General features: G+C 36.7%; 1 protein-coding gene across 1 annotated transcript in view; it reads right to left on the reverse strand.

The window, feature by feature from the left end:
* The window catches only part of FEM1C (fem-1 homolog C), a 202,882-nt gene that overhangs the window by 174,253 nt on the left and 8,341 nt on the right, over positions 1-20,288 (reverse strand). The window contains exon 3 of the mRNA XM_067731469.1: positions 4,085-10,729. Coding sequence (XP_067587570.1) covers positions 9,423-10,729 — 1,307 coding nt within the window. The 3' untranslated portion in view covers positions 4,085-9,422. The remainder of the gene's footprint in view (positions 1-4,084; positions 10,730-20,288) is intronic.

Raw genomic sequence — 20,288 nt, forward strand, 5'->3', positions numbered from 1 at the left:
TGATGAACATAGATGCAAAAATCCTCAACAAAATACTAGCAAACAGAATCCAACAGCACATTAAACGGATCATACACCATGATCAAGTGGGGTTTATTCCAGGAATGCAAGGATTCTTCAATATATGCAAAACAATCAATGTGATACACCATATTAACAAACTGAAGGAGAAAAACCATATGGTCATCTCAATAGATGCAGAGAAAGCTTTCAACAAAATTCAACACCCATTCATGATAAAAACCCTCCAGAAAGTAGGCATAGAGGGAACTTTCCTCAACATAATAAAGGCCATATATGACAAACCCACAGCCAACATTGCCCTCAATGGTGAAAAACTGAAAGCATTTCCACTAAGATCAGGAACAAGACAAGGTTGCCCACTCTGACCACTCTTATTCAACATAGTATTGGAAGTTTTAGCCACAGCAATCAGAGAAAAAAAGGAAATAAAAGGAATCCAAATCAGAAAAGAAAAAGTAAAACTGTCACTGTTTGCAGATGACATGATACTATACATAGAGAATCCTAAAGATGCTACCAGAAAACTACTAGAGCTAATCAATGAATTTGGTAAGGTAGCAGGATACAAAATTAATGCACAGAAATCTCTGGCATTCCTATACCCTAATGATGAAAAATCTGAAAGTGAAATCAAGAAAACACTCCCATTTACCACTGCAACAAAAAGAATGAACTATCTAGGAATAAACCTACCTAAGGAGACAAAAGACCTGTATGCAGAAAATTATAAGACACTGATGAAAGAAATTAAAGATGATACAAATAGATGGAGAGATATACCATGTTCTTGGATTGGAAGAATCAACATTGTGAAAATGACTCTACTACCCAAAGCAAGCTACAGATTCAATGCAATCCCTATCAAACTACCAATGGCATTTTTCACAGAACTAGAACAAAAAATTTCACAATATGTATGGAAACACAAAAGACCCCAAATAACCAAAGCAATCTTGAGAACGAAAAACGGAGCTGGAGGAATCAGGCTCCCTGACTTCAGACTATACTACAAAGCTACAGTAACCAAGACAGTATAGTACTGGCACAAAAACAGAAATATAGATCAATGGAACAGGATAGAAAGCCCAGAGATAAACCCACGCACATATGGTCACCTTAACTTTGATAAAGGAGGCAGGAATGTACATTGGAGAAAGGACAGCCTCTTCAATAAGTGGTGCTGGGAAAACTGGACAGGTACATGTAAAAGTATGAGACTAGATCAATCCCTAACACCATACACAAAAATAAGCTCAAAATGGATTAAAGACCTAAATGTAAGGCCAGAAACTATCAAACTCTTAGAGGAAAACATAGGCAGAACACTCTATGACATAAATCACAGCAAGATCCTTTTTGACCCACCTCCTAGAGAAATGGAAATAAAAACAAAAATAAACAAATGGGACCTAATGAAACTTCAAAGCTTTTGCACAGCAAAGGAAACCATAAACAAGACCAAAAGACAACCCTCAGAATGGGAGAAAATATTTGCAAATGAAGCAACTGACAAAGGATTAATCTCCAAAATTTATAAGCAGCTCTTGCAGCTCAATAACAAAAAAACAAACAACCCAATCCAAAAATGGGCAGAAGACCTAAATAGACATTTCTCCAAAGAAGATATACAGACTGCAAACAAACACATGAAAGAATGTTCAACATCATTAATCATTAGAGAAGTGCAAATCAAAACTACAATGAGATATCATCTCACACCAGTCAGAAAAGCCATCATCAAAAAATCTAGAAACAATAAATTCTGGAGAGGGTGTGGAGAAAAGGGAACACTCTTGCACTGCTGGTGGGAATGTGAATTGGTACAGCCACTATGGAGAACAGTATGAAGGTTCCTTAAAAAACTGCAAATAGAACTACCATATGACCCAGCAATCTCACTACTGGGCATATACCCTGAGAAAACCATAATTCAAAAAGAGTCATGTACCAAAATGTTCATTGCAGCTCTATTTACAATAGCCAGGAGATGGAAACAACCTAAGTGTCCATCATTGGATGAATGGATAAAGAAGATGTGGCACATATATACAATGGAATATTACTCAGCCATAAAAAGAAATGAAATTGAGCTATTTGTAATGAGGTGGATGGACCTAGAGTCTGTCATAAACAGTGAAGTAAGTCAGAAAGAGAAAGACAAATACTGTATGCTAACACACATATATGGAATTTAAGAAAAAAAAATGTCATGAAGAGCCTAGGGGTAAGACAGGAATAAAGACACAGACCTACTAGAGAACGGACTTGAGGATATGGGGAGGGGGAAGAGTAAGCTGTGACAAAGCGAGAGTGGCATGGACATATATACACTACCAAAGGTAAAACAGATAGCTAGTGGGAAGCAGCCGCATAGCACAGGGAGATCAGCTCGGTGCTTTGTGACCACCTAGAGGGGTGGGATAGGGAGGGTGGGAGGGAGGGAGACGCATGAGGGAGCAGATGTGGGAACATATGTATATGTATAACTGATTCACTTTGTTATAAAGCAAAAACTAACACACCATTGTAAAGCAATTATACTCCAGTAAAGATATAAAAAAATAATAAAAATAAATAATAAAAATTAAAAAAAGAAAAGAAAAGAAAAAATATTTCTTTTCTAAAATCCAAAAAAACACAAAAAACAAAAACATCAAGGTCTAGGAAAACAAGACTGAGAAACTGTTAACAGACTAAGGGAACACAATGACTATATGCAATGTGGTGGCTTAGATTTCATGCAGGAACAGAAAAAGGACATTAGTGGAAAACTGTGAACTCCAAATAAAATCTATAGTTCGGTTAATTGTTTTATACCAATGTTAATTTCTTGGTTTTGACAAACTAAGTTTTGATAAACAGGTACCGTGTATGTGAGACGTTAACATTAGGGGAAGCTAGATGAAGGGTATACAGGAACTCTCTGAACTATCTTTGCAACTTTTCTGTAAATCTAAAATTACTCTAAAATTTTTTAAAGTTTTGGAGTATTCATAGAAATAAAAATATTCTACAACTCTTACTAGTTTGTATAATTCATCTGTAAAATAAAATTTTCATAATTCAAATATATCAAGACTTGTTCAAAGTCAGTGATGTAGAGAAAGAACTAAATATGAGAAATATCAGCTTATTTTTAAGATTATAGAAAAATCAGAAAGGTTTAAATGTATTATATAAGCTCTTTATGTGTAACTAAAGCGTCCATAATTTCTTTAATAAGTTGTATTTAGATGAATAGAAGCTATCCTAACATCAGCTATTTCAGAGATAAACAGGAAGGAATTGTTACCTACTGACAATGCATGTGGACTTATTTTGCTAACTGATTTTTTCGTGAAGATTACCCTGAAAGAGCATGGAGAATATGCCTAATTTTCCCTTAACACTCCATTATAAACAGGTCACACTCATCTAAATTCATTCTTGACCTAATTCTATTTTTCGAATTTTAGCTACCACCTATTGCTTTAAGAATTTGTCTTGAAAGAACTTAAGGTTTAAAACAGAACAAAAAAGAAAAAGAAAAGAAAACATACCTAAGCATTAACCATGTATAACTGAGAGGTATGAGATAGGTGGTTTTCTTTTATTTTCGAAAAGCTTCTACAGTGAATAGAATAATCATTTGACACAGTGTCTGTTACTGCAGGAATTCAATATTATTGACTGAATACTGAACTGGTATTACTTCTGCTATTAAAGAATCAAGGTGATCGATCGGAGCCGCCCTTAAAGGAGTGGGACGTACCCGAGCTGGGGCGCCGAAAGCCTGTGGGCAAGAGGCTCCCGTGGCATCCCTGGTGGCGCAGTGGTTGAGAGTCCGCCTGCCGATGCAGGGGACACGGGTCCGTGCCCCGGTCCGGGAAGATCCCACATGCCGCGGAGCGGCTGGGCCCGTGAGCCATGGCCGCTGAGCCTGCGCGTCCGGAGCCTGTGCCCCACAACGGGAGAGACCACAACAGTGAGAGGCCCGCGTACCGCAAAAAAAAAAAAAAAGAGGCTCCAGTAGGAGCTGGTGACCCCCAGGAAGTCTAGGGACAAGGGAATTTCTGCCTACCCTGAGTCAGTCCTTTCCACATGGGTGAGGTCCATCCACGGAGCAGCGGGAACAGTCTGCGAAGACCTGAGGCCTCCGTCTCTGCGGTTCCGGGTGGCTTCCATCGCAGCGCGTGCGCAGTGAAGCTCCTCAGCCCTGTACCAGCGCCACGTGGATGCGAGGCTCACGTCGGCCTGGACATCTCCGAGAACAAGTGGGTCCACCTGTGTGACATCAGGACCACCTGTTCTCCGTGCAGAACCGACTAGAACCCAACCTCGACAGCTCTCTGAACACACATGCTCCTAAGTTCTAGAAATGCCCACAACCTGTAAGTACCTGCAAGAAAGTCTAGTTAAAGCAGGTCTCCCTGTGAGAACCCTGACTCCAGCTGTCCAGCCTCTTTCACTGTTGCCTTGGTTTTTCCTTAGATGGTCTGTCCTTTCTTTGTTATCTTAAGCTGTGGTGTCATTTTAGTTTTGTTTTTCAATTGTCTTTAGTTAATCCCTTGTAATGAATATGTTAACTACATTTTGTTTAGAAAAAGAAAAATCAGGTGCCAAGTTTTTGAACTAGGTATTATCACAAGTATCCTTTATAACTTTATAATCTACAAACCCATTTGTTTATACGGATGAAAGGATTTTAGAAATAAGTATCAATACTAGGATCAATTGGTACTATAATGTAAACAAGAGGGGAACCTGCTATTAACAAAATTTTCTTTTGGAAAAGGAAAAAATTAAATTAATAAAATAAGGCTCAAATTATGTCTAAAATAAATCAAGGAGACCTCACTTTAGAAGAGACATTACTGGGAAGTTTTGTTAATGTTTTTATAATAGACTATCTTTCTTTATTCATCTTTGGCAATGTGAAATACTTTAAACCACTCCACTCCTTGACTTACACCAAAGTATAGTTATTAATAAGCACCCAATTGTTTTAGTGGGACTACTAATCAAATCCCTCTTTAATGTGAACATATGTGTCTGAAGTGTATCCCATTTTAAAGTTTAAATTTTCAATTTTTTAAGGCATGGAACTGAATTGTTTTATTTTTTAAATCAGACATTCTATATTAAGAAACTAAATTGAGATAATTATTAAAAGCTGAGTTAATTTAGGGAGAGAAAATCTTATTTAAAAGAGCCTTATAATAAAACGTAAGGTAATATGGCATACAGGAACCAATTCACAATTCCCACAACCCCATATTACTCAAGAAAGAACATTCTAAATGTGCAGAAATGGAGGGGAAAAAAAGGATATAATAACTTTTCTTTTTGCTCAAATCCTTAAAAATATTCTTAGCCTTATATACTTGCTAAGATTTCCTTTTAAATGTTGGTGGTGGTAGTTGGGAACAACCATAGCACCAAGGGTAAAGAAGACTAACACTTCAAAGGGTCCTGTGAAAACTATGACAAAGCCTGTATTTGTTATGGATAAGTTAATGATTCAAAAGGGGAAAGCTCATACAATTGAATATTTCAATTTATGCCTGGAGTTTAGAAATTATGCATTTTCTGGATCTGTTAAAACTTCTTATATTAGGAAACTTACATATAAGGAAAAGACAAGGACTACTTACATTTTGCAATTTAAAAGTGATGAAAATAAATTTATAAAATTTACCTTCATAGTAATATATTTATGATATACTTCTGATACTTAATATCAAACTCAGTTAAAAAACTGAGTTAGACCAGTTAAAAAACAAGAGTTAAAAGCAGTCCCTCTCCCATGCATCCCACAACAAAAATCTTCCTATATCTTTAGTTTCTGTGCTCTTTACTGGAAAAAAAAAATTAGAATAAACTACATAAATCATCTTTGTTTTTTACATACTAGTATAATAATAAATGCTAACTCGTGAGTTCTAACTGACTATAAATTACCAGTAGGTGTTTTTGAGAAAGGAGTCCACTATCATATGCCTTAAGATAACATCAGTCAAGTATTGAGTTAATAAGAATACACTAGTATTTGGCGCAAATTTAATTTTATTAAACCTTACAATGAATGTTGTGGCATATCATTTTCCATTGTGTGACAGTTTATTGGCTGGCATCTGAATACAGTACTTTTTGGAAAAATACACAATGGGAATTGACAAAAGGGAGAGAAACTAGTTGCTTAGTGATATATGAGGGCAAAAAGAAAAAGATGACAATTAATTTTAGTTTTCCTAGTAACTAAAATGGTTAAAGTTCCAAGCAATAATGCTGCTGGTACAGTGCACAAGAATATGGTTATTATCTCATCCGGCCCCCACAATTCTGGGGAAATTAAAAGGATTATTATACCTGTAAAATTCAACCTAAGGCTTCTGCTGGGTAATATTATTTTAAAGAGCTACTTTTTCAAATATAACCTCAACAGTTTTCCCAAGTCACAGGAGACGGGGGCCTCGAAAACATTATACATTACAAGTCACTTTACAAGTGAGCAATCACTTAACTGCAAAATCATAATGGGCACCAAATTACCTTTGGTTGATTTGGGCTAATGTCCCTGTCAGATTTATGGATAAGAAAATGACTCTTTTTAAAATCTGTAATCCACTTGTCTTTAAAATGTAGACTGGCATCTAAATAAAATGACCATTTCTTTTACAGAAATGATCAAGAGTGGAACATCTAAAATTCAGCAGGCCTTAACAGGGGATTTTTATGGAAATGCAACCAAAACTTATACATTAGCTCCAGCCAACATTACCATACTACAGTGTACAGCTGAGAGTACAATTAGCTCATTATTAAATTACTCATCTGTTGGTTAAAAAAAATAACACAAACTTAAGTTTTTTTTTTAAATTCAGTCTCACAATTTTGTGAATACTTTCTGACAAAGGCCTTAAACAGTATCTGAGGGCACATTTATGAAACAACCTCCTCTAAAATAAAATGGACAATTTTGAGCTTTTAAACTACGTGATTTTTCAAGAGCTCCTAACATCATTTGGGGAGATGGCAAATAGAGAACTGTATCTTAATTGAAATAAGGCATTTCAGTTATCAAGACTGAGGAATAGTTCTAAGTTATCTATATTCAGTGGTGGGAAAATGCTATGTAAAGAAATCCTTATTTTATACTAGAGTTGCACAATTCAAATTCACCTATAAAATAGTGTGAGATGTGCCTTACTATATATAAGAGCATGTAAGCCCTCCTACACCCTCCCAAAAAAAGGAATATTAAATCAGTTAAAATCCAATTGCTCACCGTTCACCCCAAAATTATTGAGATCAACTAATGTAGATTTACTGTACTTGCAAAATTTTCCTTTCTTTAAAAAAAAAAAGGCTGTTCACGCATATAATTCTTATTCCAGAAGGTCAGAGGCAAATGATTTCAAAAATTGATATCTGATATTTCCAGAATAATTATCTAAATCACAAACTATTCTTAATTTATGTGGCAGTTCAAATATTTCATCAAATTTTCCTATAGTAAACAAGATATTAAAATCTCTTCATCAAAAGGTTGCAGAGCAACCATTTATATCCAAATCACCTTTTTCAATGGTGAAATTAAATATACAACCTAGTAAAATGAGTAAGGATATCTCTTAAAAAATTAAACTTCAATTATTTAACCAGAAAGTTAAGTCTAATGCTTTTTTGTTTATTTACTATTCTTCATTACAAGTTTTTTACTGAGTAACGATGAAATAAACCTAATGTGACTGTTTGCAATGATGACTCCTTAAATACCCCTACATCAACCCTCAGAATAAAATGTCAACACAAAAATCCAAGTGATCAGGCTCATTAAACTCACAGGTAAACTGAGTTTTTCCTCAAACCAATAAGGAGCTTTTTATTCAGAACAATTGCATTAAGACATTTGCAGGGCAAATATGCCATCATAAATTTTATTCTGAATAACAATAAAGTGCTGAATGATAATTACCTGAATCTTTTTTAGTACTTTTCACTTATTTTTTCTTAAGTTAAAAGAGCCCTTTCTGTGGCATTAGCAAAGCTGTGAAGAAAAAAAAAATCCAAAAAAAAAAAAAGAAAACAAAGAAGGGAGGGAGAGAGGAAAGAAAGAAAAGAAAGGAAGAGAGAAAGAAAAAGAAAGAGAAAAGAAAAGCTAATTTTCAGTAAGGGAAGAGGAAGCACTGCAACCTTTTGTGTTTAATTAGGGTGACAAATAATTGAGACCAAAGTAATTCATGCAAGTTATCTTCAAAGGTATACTTAAGCTTGAAGAAAGAAGGAACACTGTTACTGACCTCTGATACTATGGCAGTAAATTGCATACTAAAAATACCTTAATTATCCTAGATGCCTAGATCTGGCTTGGCAAGCATCATGCCACTGACATGCTTCAGCTCTTTTTTGTAAATAAAAGTGATTTGCAGTTCAATTACTGAATACTTCAGTGTGACTCATTAAGCTGTGTGATAAAACTTTGAGGTTAAATTTAAGCAAATTCTCTACACCTAATCACATCATCAGCACAAGCAGGACAATGCTGGCGCAGCATGAAAGGTGGGTCACTTTACAAAGATTCTTCCTTTTACTGCATGATATATTAAGACGACAGACCTAAATTTCAACTGGGTTAATGAGTTAGAATAGCTTTGTTTCCCAAATTTAGCACACAATAATTTCAGTGGATTAGAGAAAGAAACCTCAGATGTAAAGAAAAAAACAACAAAAAAGCTTGAGCTGTGGTAGCTAACCTGTAGCTCTAAAAATTGTCATGCTACAAGAGTACTTTCGTAAAATGAACTTTGTAACATACTTAGCAGTGTTTCAGAGTTGAAGGTGACCAACTGCTGCATAGAAAATATGCTAACATACAACAGTCAAGTTGAAGCCAGTGCATAGAGAAGATAAAGCACTTATGGTAACTGCAAATGGTAACAAGTCCATAAAGTTTGTACAACCTAACATGGATCCATAAGGGGAAAGAAATTGATAAGTAGAAATGGTTAAGTTAAAAATGAGGTGGAAACAGGGGAGAAGCTCAAAGAGAAGGAAGAAGCACAAAAAAGACATTCAATTGTATAAAATTCACAAACCAGAAAAGTATAAAGACACCACTGAAAAATGGTTAACTCTATCCCAAGCACCCAACAGCAAACAAAACCAGAATGGATAAGCCTTTGGCAGACAATTTTAGAAATCTGAATATGAGATTACATTTCTCAATAATTCACAAACAACATATTATATGGTATATTTATATTAAATACTGGGAAACCAATCCTGTAAATTTGATGCTTACAATGCTTTAGCCAATGAGAGCACGATGAAATCAAGCTAAATGAATGCTGGTGTTACCACAACAGTGCTCATTTATGAAACAACTGTTACCAAGTCGTGCTTCAACAGTCAAATTATCATCTATGAAGTGAAACGAAGGTCTCTAGCTTTTCTGGGATATGCCCTTTATAGTATATTCTATGATTCACTATGACACGAGCAGCTAGACACTGCAATGTGGTATGATTTATAGGCTGGATCAAATTTTTAGCCATTTCCTTCTCGTCCAGCAAGTCACTAGCAGTTTGTTTGTGCAAGTTTGTGGCATCAAAATGTGCACCTGATTTAATAAGGAGATTCATGATGTCTGGATGGTTGTTCAGAGCAGCGATATGGAGGGGACTGTTGTCATCCGAGTCTCTGACGTTCACATCAGCACCACATTCTATCAGTATCGCAGTAACTTGCAGAGATGGAAATTTACAAACAGGGTACTGCCCTACACAGGTAGTATTCTTGTCCACAGCCAGATGAAGAGGGCTGAAGTTATTCTTTCCCCTTGGATGCAGCTTAAGAAACCTGTATATAGTTTGCTTTTTGAAATGATCCTGTTCTAGAGTACAAGGAACTTTTTCTAATATGCAAATCAAGTGCAAAATAATGGAAAGAGCCTTATTTAACTGTAATGGGTCTGCTGGACACTGAGTTTGTTTGATCGCTCGCTCTATTTCAAGGACACTTTTGCACAGTATGCCCATAAGATCATCAAATGTAACAGTGGTTCCCAGACCTTTAGCCCTATACTGTAGCATAAAAGAGAACAGTTCTGCAAAAGATAATAAGCTGCTGGCGGTCATCGGGCTTAGAGGGTCCAAATTGTTCTGCTGCATATCCAAAGCATACTTCCATAGGTTGATGCATCGTTTGAAATTTCCAGAGTCTGCATAGACAGCACCTCTATATCTAATATAGTAAGAGGTGTCAGGATGAGAAGGACCGAGAATACGTTCTCTAATTAATAGTGCCTGCATTCTCATCTCATCAGGATCAGCAATAAGACCTTCTAGCTCTTCTGCACTGTTTACCTCCTTGGCATAATCATAAGCCATTATTAGTGTCTGCGGTACTGGTTTGCTAATTATATTAGTCCTATCACTGTACCTCATGTTCATTGCCTTTTTCCAGTATTTCAAAGCCCCAAGGAGATCTCTTTTTTTGTCTACAAATGTAGCTCCCAGAAGCTCTAGAGCATTGATCCTTTCTGTCTTGCTGGTCTGTGCATGGTGAGTCAGGAAATCCACAATATTTGTGTGACCAGTCACACTTGCTGAGAGAAGGGGAGTCATTCCATAACCATCCTTTTCCATCTTGGCACAATACATAAGAAGCATCTTCATGATGTCCAAACTTCCAGATTCTGCGCAATCATGCAATGCAGTATTACCTTAAGGAGGAGGAAAAGAAGAGATAACATATTTGAGGGACCAGGATATAATGTAATACATATGTATACTTTAGAATCTAAAGAAAAGCAGGCAGCTCCAAGCTGCCCTCAATGGGACATACTTTAATTTGATTACAAATAAGAAAAAATGATCCCCAGCACCTAAAGCTAATGTCTGACACACAGCAGGGGGAAAAAATATTGGTTAAATTCTTTGAATAAACGAAATGACAAAATAAGGCATGAAAAGATATTCAAAGTCACTAAATGAAATTCAAAATTAATCCACGGCCTCTTGATATTTTTCAGTAATGTTTTCAAGTGTATATTCTACAACTAAAAACTGACAAAATGAAATTAACCACCTATTTACAGTTTTGCTGACAGTCACTTAACTTTCTGGGTCAGACTCCACATTTATAAATAAGAAATCTAGTCTGTAACACCTAAGAGTCTCCAATTTGATTCTAAGAGCCAGAAATTATTTTTTCAGTATTTCTGATTGCCAAGTGAACCTCAGCTGTTTTAGTCAAAAATCTTGGTAACAAAGTACAATACTTTCTTCAAAAAACTCACATAAGAAAAACAAGTCCACTGAAACCTAAAAAATATGTGGGTGGTTCAACATGAACTTTAAAAGGAGACATCTGAAGTGTCCTTTCATAATGGATTATTTCCCACTGTAATTTAATTTTCTTAAACATTCTTTTTAAATGTACTAAATGTTCTAACACCGTCCGATTCTTCCCACACATGCATTAAAACTGACAATAGACACTGGCACATTAGTAAAAGGCTGTGTGGATGGAACATACTAAGACATAATCACTCATTTTAGCTACCTAAATTTAATCTAAACATTCTACTAATGATCAAAACAGAAATTATCATGCAGACCTTTGATATCTACATACACTGTTTACAGAAAATTTCAACAGTCTTTTTAGGCTGTGTGTGTGAAAAATAACTAATATAGCTGGCTGAGACAGCTATCTTTAGAAAGACCTGCTTGCAAGGATGGCCCTGGGCTGGCATCTGGAATGTTGTCTGGTAAACAGTTCCAAGATATAAAACTTTCCCTAAATGATAAGGGTGGGCTTTTATGCTGACTACCTGCTTTCCTTCTGGGACTCTGGAATTTTGCGTATGTGCTCAGCAGAGGGTGCCTTTGTGACCAGTGCCCAATAAAAACCTGGACATTGAGTCTCTAACCATTCTCTCATCAATCAAAATGGGTTTCCCTGGGCAGGAATATTGCACACATGCATTTATGTTGCTAGGGGAAGACAGCTCTTTGTGACCTCACAGGAAGGAAAGAGCATAAAAAAGCCTGCACAAAGATTCCTCTAGGCCCCAACTGTGCCTTTCCTCTTATGATCCAGGTACATGTCCTTATTATATCACTGTAATAACTCTTAGCCATGAGTACAACTGTATGCTAAGTTACCTGCAAACATGGGGGTGGCCTTGAGGACCCCTGACACAGGATGTGTACTAGAAAGTTGTTTAAACCTGAATACTTCACATAACAGATCTACAGATAAAATTCCAAAAAGCACAAGTTGTAATACATTAGGACTTTAAATCTCTTCACAAGTTTAGCCTGTTTATTAGTCTTCCATGATATCTATAGGGATTATATTAAAAAATCTGGATATGTTGTGACCCAGGATTCCAATGGTCTACAATGGAAGGGTGTCTGATAGAATGTTTTAGCAATGTGTATGGTAACCAACCACTAAGAGAGCCCAGAACTTCTGACTACTAATGTTCATTTGCTCAAAATAATTTCAATTAAACATGACTACTACTAAGTATATTTTTAAAACTCTTTTGAATTATGGATCCCTAATATTCCCATTTTCTCTAAGAAATAGACAATATAATAGAAATATAAACAGAAGGCTTAGATGGCATTCTTCTCTATTCAGAACAATAAAATCAAGAAAAAGAATGCAGCAAAAGCCAGTTTTTTAAGTAACTGAATTGACATATTAGAAAAATGCAGAATATATATATTTTGAATACACCATATACTGAAAAAATGTTGTTTTGTTTTGTTTTTTGTTTTAAAGGAATAAGAGACTCTCACATCTAGTATTGGCAGAGGTAGCATGATTACCCTCCCAATCAGAACCAGAAAAGCTGAGAACTGCATTTAAAAAAAATCTGTACGACCGCCTGTAAGAGCTCACAGGGAGACAACATCCAGGAGAATAAAGAAAATTAGTTAAGTAAAGTCCAGAATTTGGGGAAGCTTTCCCCAACGACCTCTATTGATTCTGGAATAGGCAGCTAAAAAACTGGGCAGAGCTTTTGACCTTTCAGGGCTAGAGGAGAAAACTGGAGTCCAAAGCCCATTAAGAAATCCCTATACACTTTAGGTTATAGCTCTGAAGGGCTGCTCTCTAGGAGTTAAGGTGAAGTGCAAAGAAACCAGCGTTCACAGGCACTGAAATGCAAGTTAAAATCATCTTTATATTGAATTAAAGTGATCCAGAACTGCTAGCATATATGTAATCAAAAGCCAGAAGCAAATACAAATACTACTTAGATGAAGATATTATCATATTAGAGCTCAAATTATTTTTATATATTCTTCATATATAATGTTTGGTATCCAATCAAAAATAATGGACAAAAGAGAAAACAAGGAACCACAACACAAAAACCAAGGATAAGAGCTAAGAGAAAAGCCCAACAGAAGATCTAGATAATACAGTTATCAGACACAGACTTTAAAGTAATAATTATGCTTAGAGTATTCAGATATTTAAAAAAAATTTGAGAATTAGACAGAAAACTGCAAACTACAAAAAAGAACCAAACGGACATTCTAGAACTGAAAAACTCAATGGGTGGCTTTAAAAGCAGACTACACACAGCTGAATAGAGAATTAGTGAACTAGAAAGTTAAGTCAGATGAAAATACATAGAAAGAAGCATGCAAGTGAAAGGATGGAAAAACAGGAGACTATAGAGACAGAGGAAACGATGTCAGAAGGGATAACATGCTTAAAACCAGAATTGTAGAGTAAGAAAATAGGCCCAAAGCAATATTTAAAGAGATAAAGTTTGAGAATCTTCTGAAGCTGATGAAAGATTAAGCATAAATTTAATAAGTTTTATAAACAACAAGGATAGACAAAAAGAAAGCCACACTGAGGCACTCTACGGCAGAACCGTTAAAAACTAAGGACAAAGAGAAAAATCTTAAAACCAAAGAATAGGTGGACATGACCTGCCAAAGAACAACAATTAGACTGACAGCAAAGTTCTAATCAGAAACAAGAGAAGCCTTAAAGCACTAAAGGAAAATAAATGCCAACTTAGAATTCTGTGAAGTAAAGGACCGTTTCAGGTGAGAAAGAAAAGATGAGCCACATGGAAGCCTGGAAAGGAGAGTATCAACATTGACAGAAAGGGTAAATTTGTGAGATATCTAAATAAATATTGACGTTAAAAATAATATCTTGTAACAGGGTTTGAAACACATATAGAAGAAAAATGCTTGACAGCAATAGCATAAAAGTAAAGAGGGTAATTGGAGTTGAAGTATTCTAAGATTTCTGCCTTGCTTGGAAAGAGGTAAAATTAGAAATTTATGTTAGCCTTTGATAAGTCAAAGTAGTACTATCTAGAGTAACCACTAAAATAATAGAGGCTATGCATGCATATAATTACTATATCCTCTAATATAGAGAAAAAATGAAAAATAATCCAAACAAAGACAGAAACAAAGCAAAACAGGTAGACAAATAAAAATCAGTAAGTAGCTAGGAGATTAAAGCCCAAATATATAAGTAGTTACATTAAATACAAGCAAACTAAATGTTCCATTAAGACAAAAACTGTCAGACTGAAAATACAAACACACATAGAACTCAACTACATGCTGCTTACAAGAGAAATACCTTAAATGTAAGGATAGAAAAAGGTTTAAGTGAAAAGATGAAAAAATATATATACTTTATGCAAAAATTAACCATAAGAAAGCGGTCTGATATTAAAATATCATATTAAGTAGACTTTAAAACAAAATACATGATTACAGATAAACAATTTTATAATGGCATAAAATTCAAAACAACAGAAAGATATAATTCTAAATTTGTTTTCACCTAAAAACAGCAAAATAAATAAAGCAAAAATCAACAGAACTACAAGGAAAATCAGATAAATCCACTCATAATACATTAGAACACACCTTTTTCAGTTTAGGAGACCAAAACCAATAAGGATATTGAAAATTAAATGAACACTATAGAATTTAATTTTTTTCTAAGGACACATGGGACATATACAAATGCTGACTACATTCTGGGCCATAAAATGAGACTCACACAAATGTCAAGGGACTGAAATCACTGAATATGTTCTAAGTCCACAATACAAGTTAGATTAAAAACAAGCGGAAAAAAAAAAAAACCCTAGAAAAATCTCCACATATTTGAAATTTAAAAATATACTTTTAAATAGCCCACGGGTCAAAGAAGGAATCCCAATGGAAAGCAGAAAATATTTTTATCTGGATGATAATAAAAATGTTAAATAAAAAATCTTGTGGGATATGGCTAAACTATGCTTAAATGTACATTAGAAAAGAATGGCTTTTTGAAAAAACAGCTAAGTTTCCATCTCAAGAACTTATAGGGGAAAAACAATATATTAATCCTAGAGAGACTAGAAGCAAATAATAAAAAACAGAAATAAATGAAGAGAAAAGGTACCAGTATGCTAGCACGGCATTTTTCCCCTAAATTGTATTAACTATTGCAAACTTCTATTAATAACTATGCAAAGTAGAGAAGATAAACTTGTTCTACAAACAGAAACCAGAGAAACTGGTAGTAAAATAAAAACCCATGTCTCCCAATTGCCATTTCAGTGTATTGCTCATTACTAAGGTCATATTTTAAATGCTAGTCATACTACACTCCAGTGAATAATTTATTTCTAATATAAACCAAGCATCATAATAAAACTTCCACCAATCATATTACTTTCCAGCTCAAAAGCTTTCATGCTTCCTCTAAAGAAATAGCTGAAAATCTTTAAGATTTCAAAATTCTACAGCATTGATCCTCAAAGCACTATCTGTGTGAGGATGAGAAAGCAACAAGGCAGAAATCTATAGTTTTAGAAGGCATGTCATGTGAAGTAAAGCTTAATCTTGGTAGTGGGAACACACATAAGAAGATATACTCTGGGAAATAGATTTTTAAAAAGAGAAATATTTCCCTAACCTACCTCTCTAGCCTCATTCGTTGTCATCTCCAGTATGAATGCTGCTCTGTGAATCTAGCCCAGGAGCCAGCAAACTTCTTCTGTAAAGGGTTAGATAGTATTCCAGCTTTTGCAGTCCATAAGGTCTCTGTTGTAATCACTCAACTCTACCATATAACAAAAAGTATCCATAGGCAATTGGTTAAATTAATGGACATGGCTGTTTTCCAACAAAACTTTACTTATGGACATTGAAATGTGGCTTTTGTGTAATTTTCACATGTCATGATATATTAATTCTTCATTTGATTTTTTTTTCAACCATTAAAAAATATATCTTAGTTCTCAGGCAGTACAAAAACAGGGGGTGGGCAGGATTTGACCTCTGGGCCAGAGTTTGCCAACACCTTCTCTAACCCAAAAGACATCATCAATACCAGCCACACACAAGGCAAAGAAACGGCTTAGGCTTCCCATCACTGTATTCTAAGTTACCTCTCCCAGTTCCTGGAATAGTCCCGCTTACTTCCACCTCCATGCCTCTTCTCTTAATTTTCCTGTCAATATACTCTTTCTTCTTTGCCTTTTTAACTTCTTTTCCTCCAAGTTGCACCAGAAATTTCAGCTGCTCAAAGAGGCCTTCTTGGTTATACTATGTCAATTTATCATTTTGAGAATGCCTGGTGAATAAATGTTTCATTCATCCTGGTAAGTACTCATGTTATATCTACTACTATAATCTTACGTAATACCTTACATAATATGTTAGTGCTTCACAAATAGGTTTTCTTACCTAAACTGTCTATTCCTAAAGTACACAGAGCCTATGTTATATTTCCTGTATATCCCAGATAGCAGTTATTTAGCACAATATCAAAGCTAAGGTAGATTCTTTTTTTTTTTTTTTTTTTTTAAACCTCAGCTTTTTTTTTTTTAAATTTATTTATTCATTTATTTATTTTTGGCTGTGTTGGGTCTTCGTTTCTGTGCGAGGGCTTTCTCTAGTTGTGGCAAGCGGGGGCTACTCTTCATCGCGGTGTGCGGGCCTCTCACTGTCGCGGCTTCTCTTGCTGCGGAGCACAGGCTCCAGACGCACAGAGCTCAGTATCTGTGGCTCACGGGCCCAGTTGCTCCGTGGCACGTGGGATCTTCCCAGACCAGGGCTCGAACCCGTGTCCCCTGCATTCGCAGGCAGACTCTCAACCACTGCGCCACCAGGGAAGCCCTAAGGTAGATTCTTAAATTTTTAATACTTGATATCACAAAAAATGATTCAAATAAGGACAAAATAACTTTAAAAACTAAAATCTTAGGGCTTCCCTGGTGGCACAGTGGTTAAGAATCCACCTGCCAATGCAGGGGACACGGGTTCGAGCCCTGGTCCAGGAAGATCCCACATACTGCAGAGCAACTAAGCCCGTGCACCACAACTACTGAGCCTGCGCTCTAGAGCCCATGTGCCACAACTACTGAAGCCCGCATACCTAGAGCCCATGCTCCGCAACAAGAAAAGCCATCGCAATGAGAAGGCTGTGCACCACAATGAAGAGTAGCCCCTGCTCGCTGCAACTAGAGAAAGCCTGCGCACAGCAACGAAGACCCAACGCAGCCAAAAATAAATAAATACATTAAAAAAAAAAAAGTAAAATCTTAGCAGGAGGGGATCACCTTTATTATTCTAACAGGTTAAGTATATAACTGCCACACTTTCATGCCCTGGAAGCCCTAAAAAATTTCTGAATTATAACCTAGACCATTACTTAAAAGTTAAGAAAACAGAGGTCAAAAAAACCCCCAATACAAAAGCATAATTTTACAGCAACTATGTCATGTCTCCAAGTGTCTTTACATAGTATATTTTGATAAAGTTGTAATCAGAAAATATACAACTGTTTCCTGCTTTTCACCTACATCTTAGTCATTTTGTCACGTTCCATGTATATAGTCTACATGAACTATTTACACAGATACTACATAATCACTCTTAATGGCTTTATGGTTAAAGTTCAAGTAAGGAGGCATGTCATAATTTACATAAACACTTCTCTGTTGATGGACATCTGCATTCCTTCAGAATTTTCACTATTAAAATTAATGCCTAAAAAACTATAAGGACATAACAGACCAGTGATTGCCAGAGGGTGGGTGCTGAGAGAATGGTTAACTGCAAAGGGGCATACAGGAAGTTTTCATTCCACCTCTATTGTAGTGGTGGTTAAATTACAGTTTATGTTTTTCAAAACTTAGGGAACTGGGCTTCCCTGATGGCGCAGTGGTTGAGAATCCGCCTGCCAATGCAGGGGGCACGGGTTCAAGCCCTGGTCCAGGAAGATCCCACATGCCGCAGAGCAACTAAGCCCACGCGCCACAACTACTGAACCTGTGCTCTAGAGCCCGCGAGCCACAACTACTGAACCCGTGTGCCACAATTACTGAAGCCCGCACGCCTAGACCCCATGCTCTGCAACAAGAGAAGCCACTGCAATAAGAAGGCTGCGCACCTCAACGAAGAGTAGTTCCCACTCACCGCAACTACAGAGAGCCCACGCGTAGCAACAAAGACCCAACACAACCAAAAAAATAAAAAATAAAAAAAGTAATTGTCGTGATGGCTGCACAAATCTGTGACCATACTAAAAATCAATGATGGGTGGTTTTTAAATGCGTGAATGGTATGTGAATTATGTCTCAAAGCTGTTTTAAAATCAAAGTATTTGTTTTTAGTAAAGTATAAGTTTTGACTGATAGAAACAGCAATTAAAAGGTTTTTTATCATAACAGATTTGTCTGGAAATGCACAAAAACAGTTCTTATTGTAACAGGCAACAGCCAATTTTGACTCCATGTTGGATCTGTTTCTTGGACTTTAGCCTTTGCTTTTCGTTGCTTTTGTTATTATAATCATACATAATTTCCTGCCTCAGGGAACCCTACCCACCTGTGAATGGCTGCAAGAAAAAAAGAAATTAACACATCCCCTCCGGGAGGCTGGCCATTCCAGGAGATGTTCTCCAAGACTGATGGCCGTTTTTACTTTACTTCCTCCCCACCTCTCCCTCTCTATTCTGCCTTTTTACTTTACTTCCGATTCTGTAAAAAAAACTGGCATCCAGACCCCATAAGGTGGTTTTTTGGGGGACCCTAGTCTGCCATCTTCTCGGTCTGCCAGCTTTCCGAATAAAGTGGTACTCCTTGCCTCAACACCTCGTCTCCCGATTTGCTGGCCTGTCGTGCGGCGAGAAGAGTCAGCTTACACGACAGCTCCAGCTCGCTCATCATCTCTCCTCTTTAGCCTGCTGTGCTTCGCATCCATTCTTCTACCTTGCAGCTGGGGCTAAGCCGAGTCTTTAAAGAGAGGTCCACCTATAAACATGGGGGCGGGGGGGGGAGGGGTGCAGTTCAACTGCATAACAAGGCTGATTGCAAGCATTTTACTCCTGGAATAGCTAATTGGTATGTGTTAAGGGAGCAGGCGGGAAGGGGTGAAGAGGAAAACTTTAGGATATCAAAGGAGCACTAGAAGGTTCCTCTGCTCAGAATATTTCCCTTCCCCATGTATGCTGTAACACCAGAGATACTCAAGGACAAGAGTTTGAAAAAAAAAAAAAAAGAATCAAAAATAGGATAGGGGGCTTCCCTGGTGGCGCAGTGGTTGAGAGTCCGCCTGCCGATGCAGGGGACGCGGGTTCGTGCCCCGGTCCGGGAAGATTCCACATGCCACGGAGCGGCTAGGCCCGTGAGCCATGGCCTCTGAGCCTGCGCGTCCGGAGCCTGTGCTCCGCAACGGGAGAGGCCACAACAGTGAGAGGCCTGCGTACCGCAAAAAAAAAAAAAAAAAAAAGATGATAAAAAACTACTGGTATTAAGATTACCACGTGCCTTCCCCTCATTAATTCTTTATATAAGGCAGTGAGCTAGGAACACAGAGAAATTTAACAATACAGGTCCTTGAGCTCACAACAAAGTTAAATGCTAAAAAATGCTCAAGATGCATTCATGTGACTCAAGGGGGATGAGGACTTGCCTTTGAAATGGGTCTTGATAGCAAGCAGTAATATCTGAGCTAAGGGATCAGGACTAAATTCAACTAATAATAGTATAATTTGATGAAAATTACACAACATAAGTTGATGAAAACATCAACATTACAATTCAGACTTACATTCTAGTTCAGACTCTCTATTCAACTGCAGCTCTACCCAAAGGTAGGGAAAAAAGAGGAAGAGATATTTTAATCAAATTTGCATCCGTGTGACTTCTTTACCTGGGCCTCTCCCCAACTCTTCCACCTCTATCTTCCAACACATGCATTCCCGATGTCTCGGTAGCATAC

The sequence above is a fragment of the Pseudorca crassidens genome, chromosome 3, assembly GCF_039906515.1.
Source record: "Pseudorca crassidens isolate mPseCra1 chromosome 3, mPseCra1.hap1, whole genome shotgun sequence".
NCBI lineage: Eukaryota > Metazoa > Chordata > Mammalia > Artiodactyla > Delphinidae > Pseudorca > Pseudorca crassidens.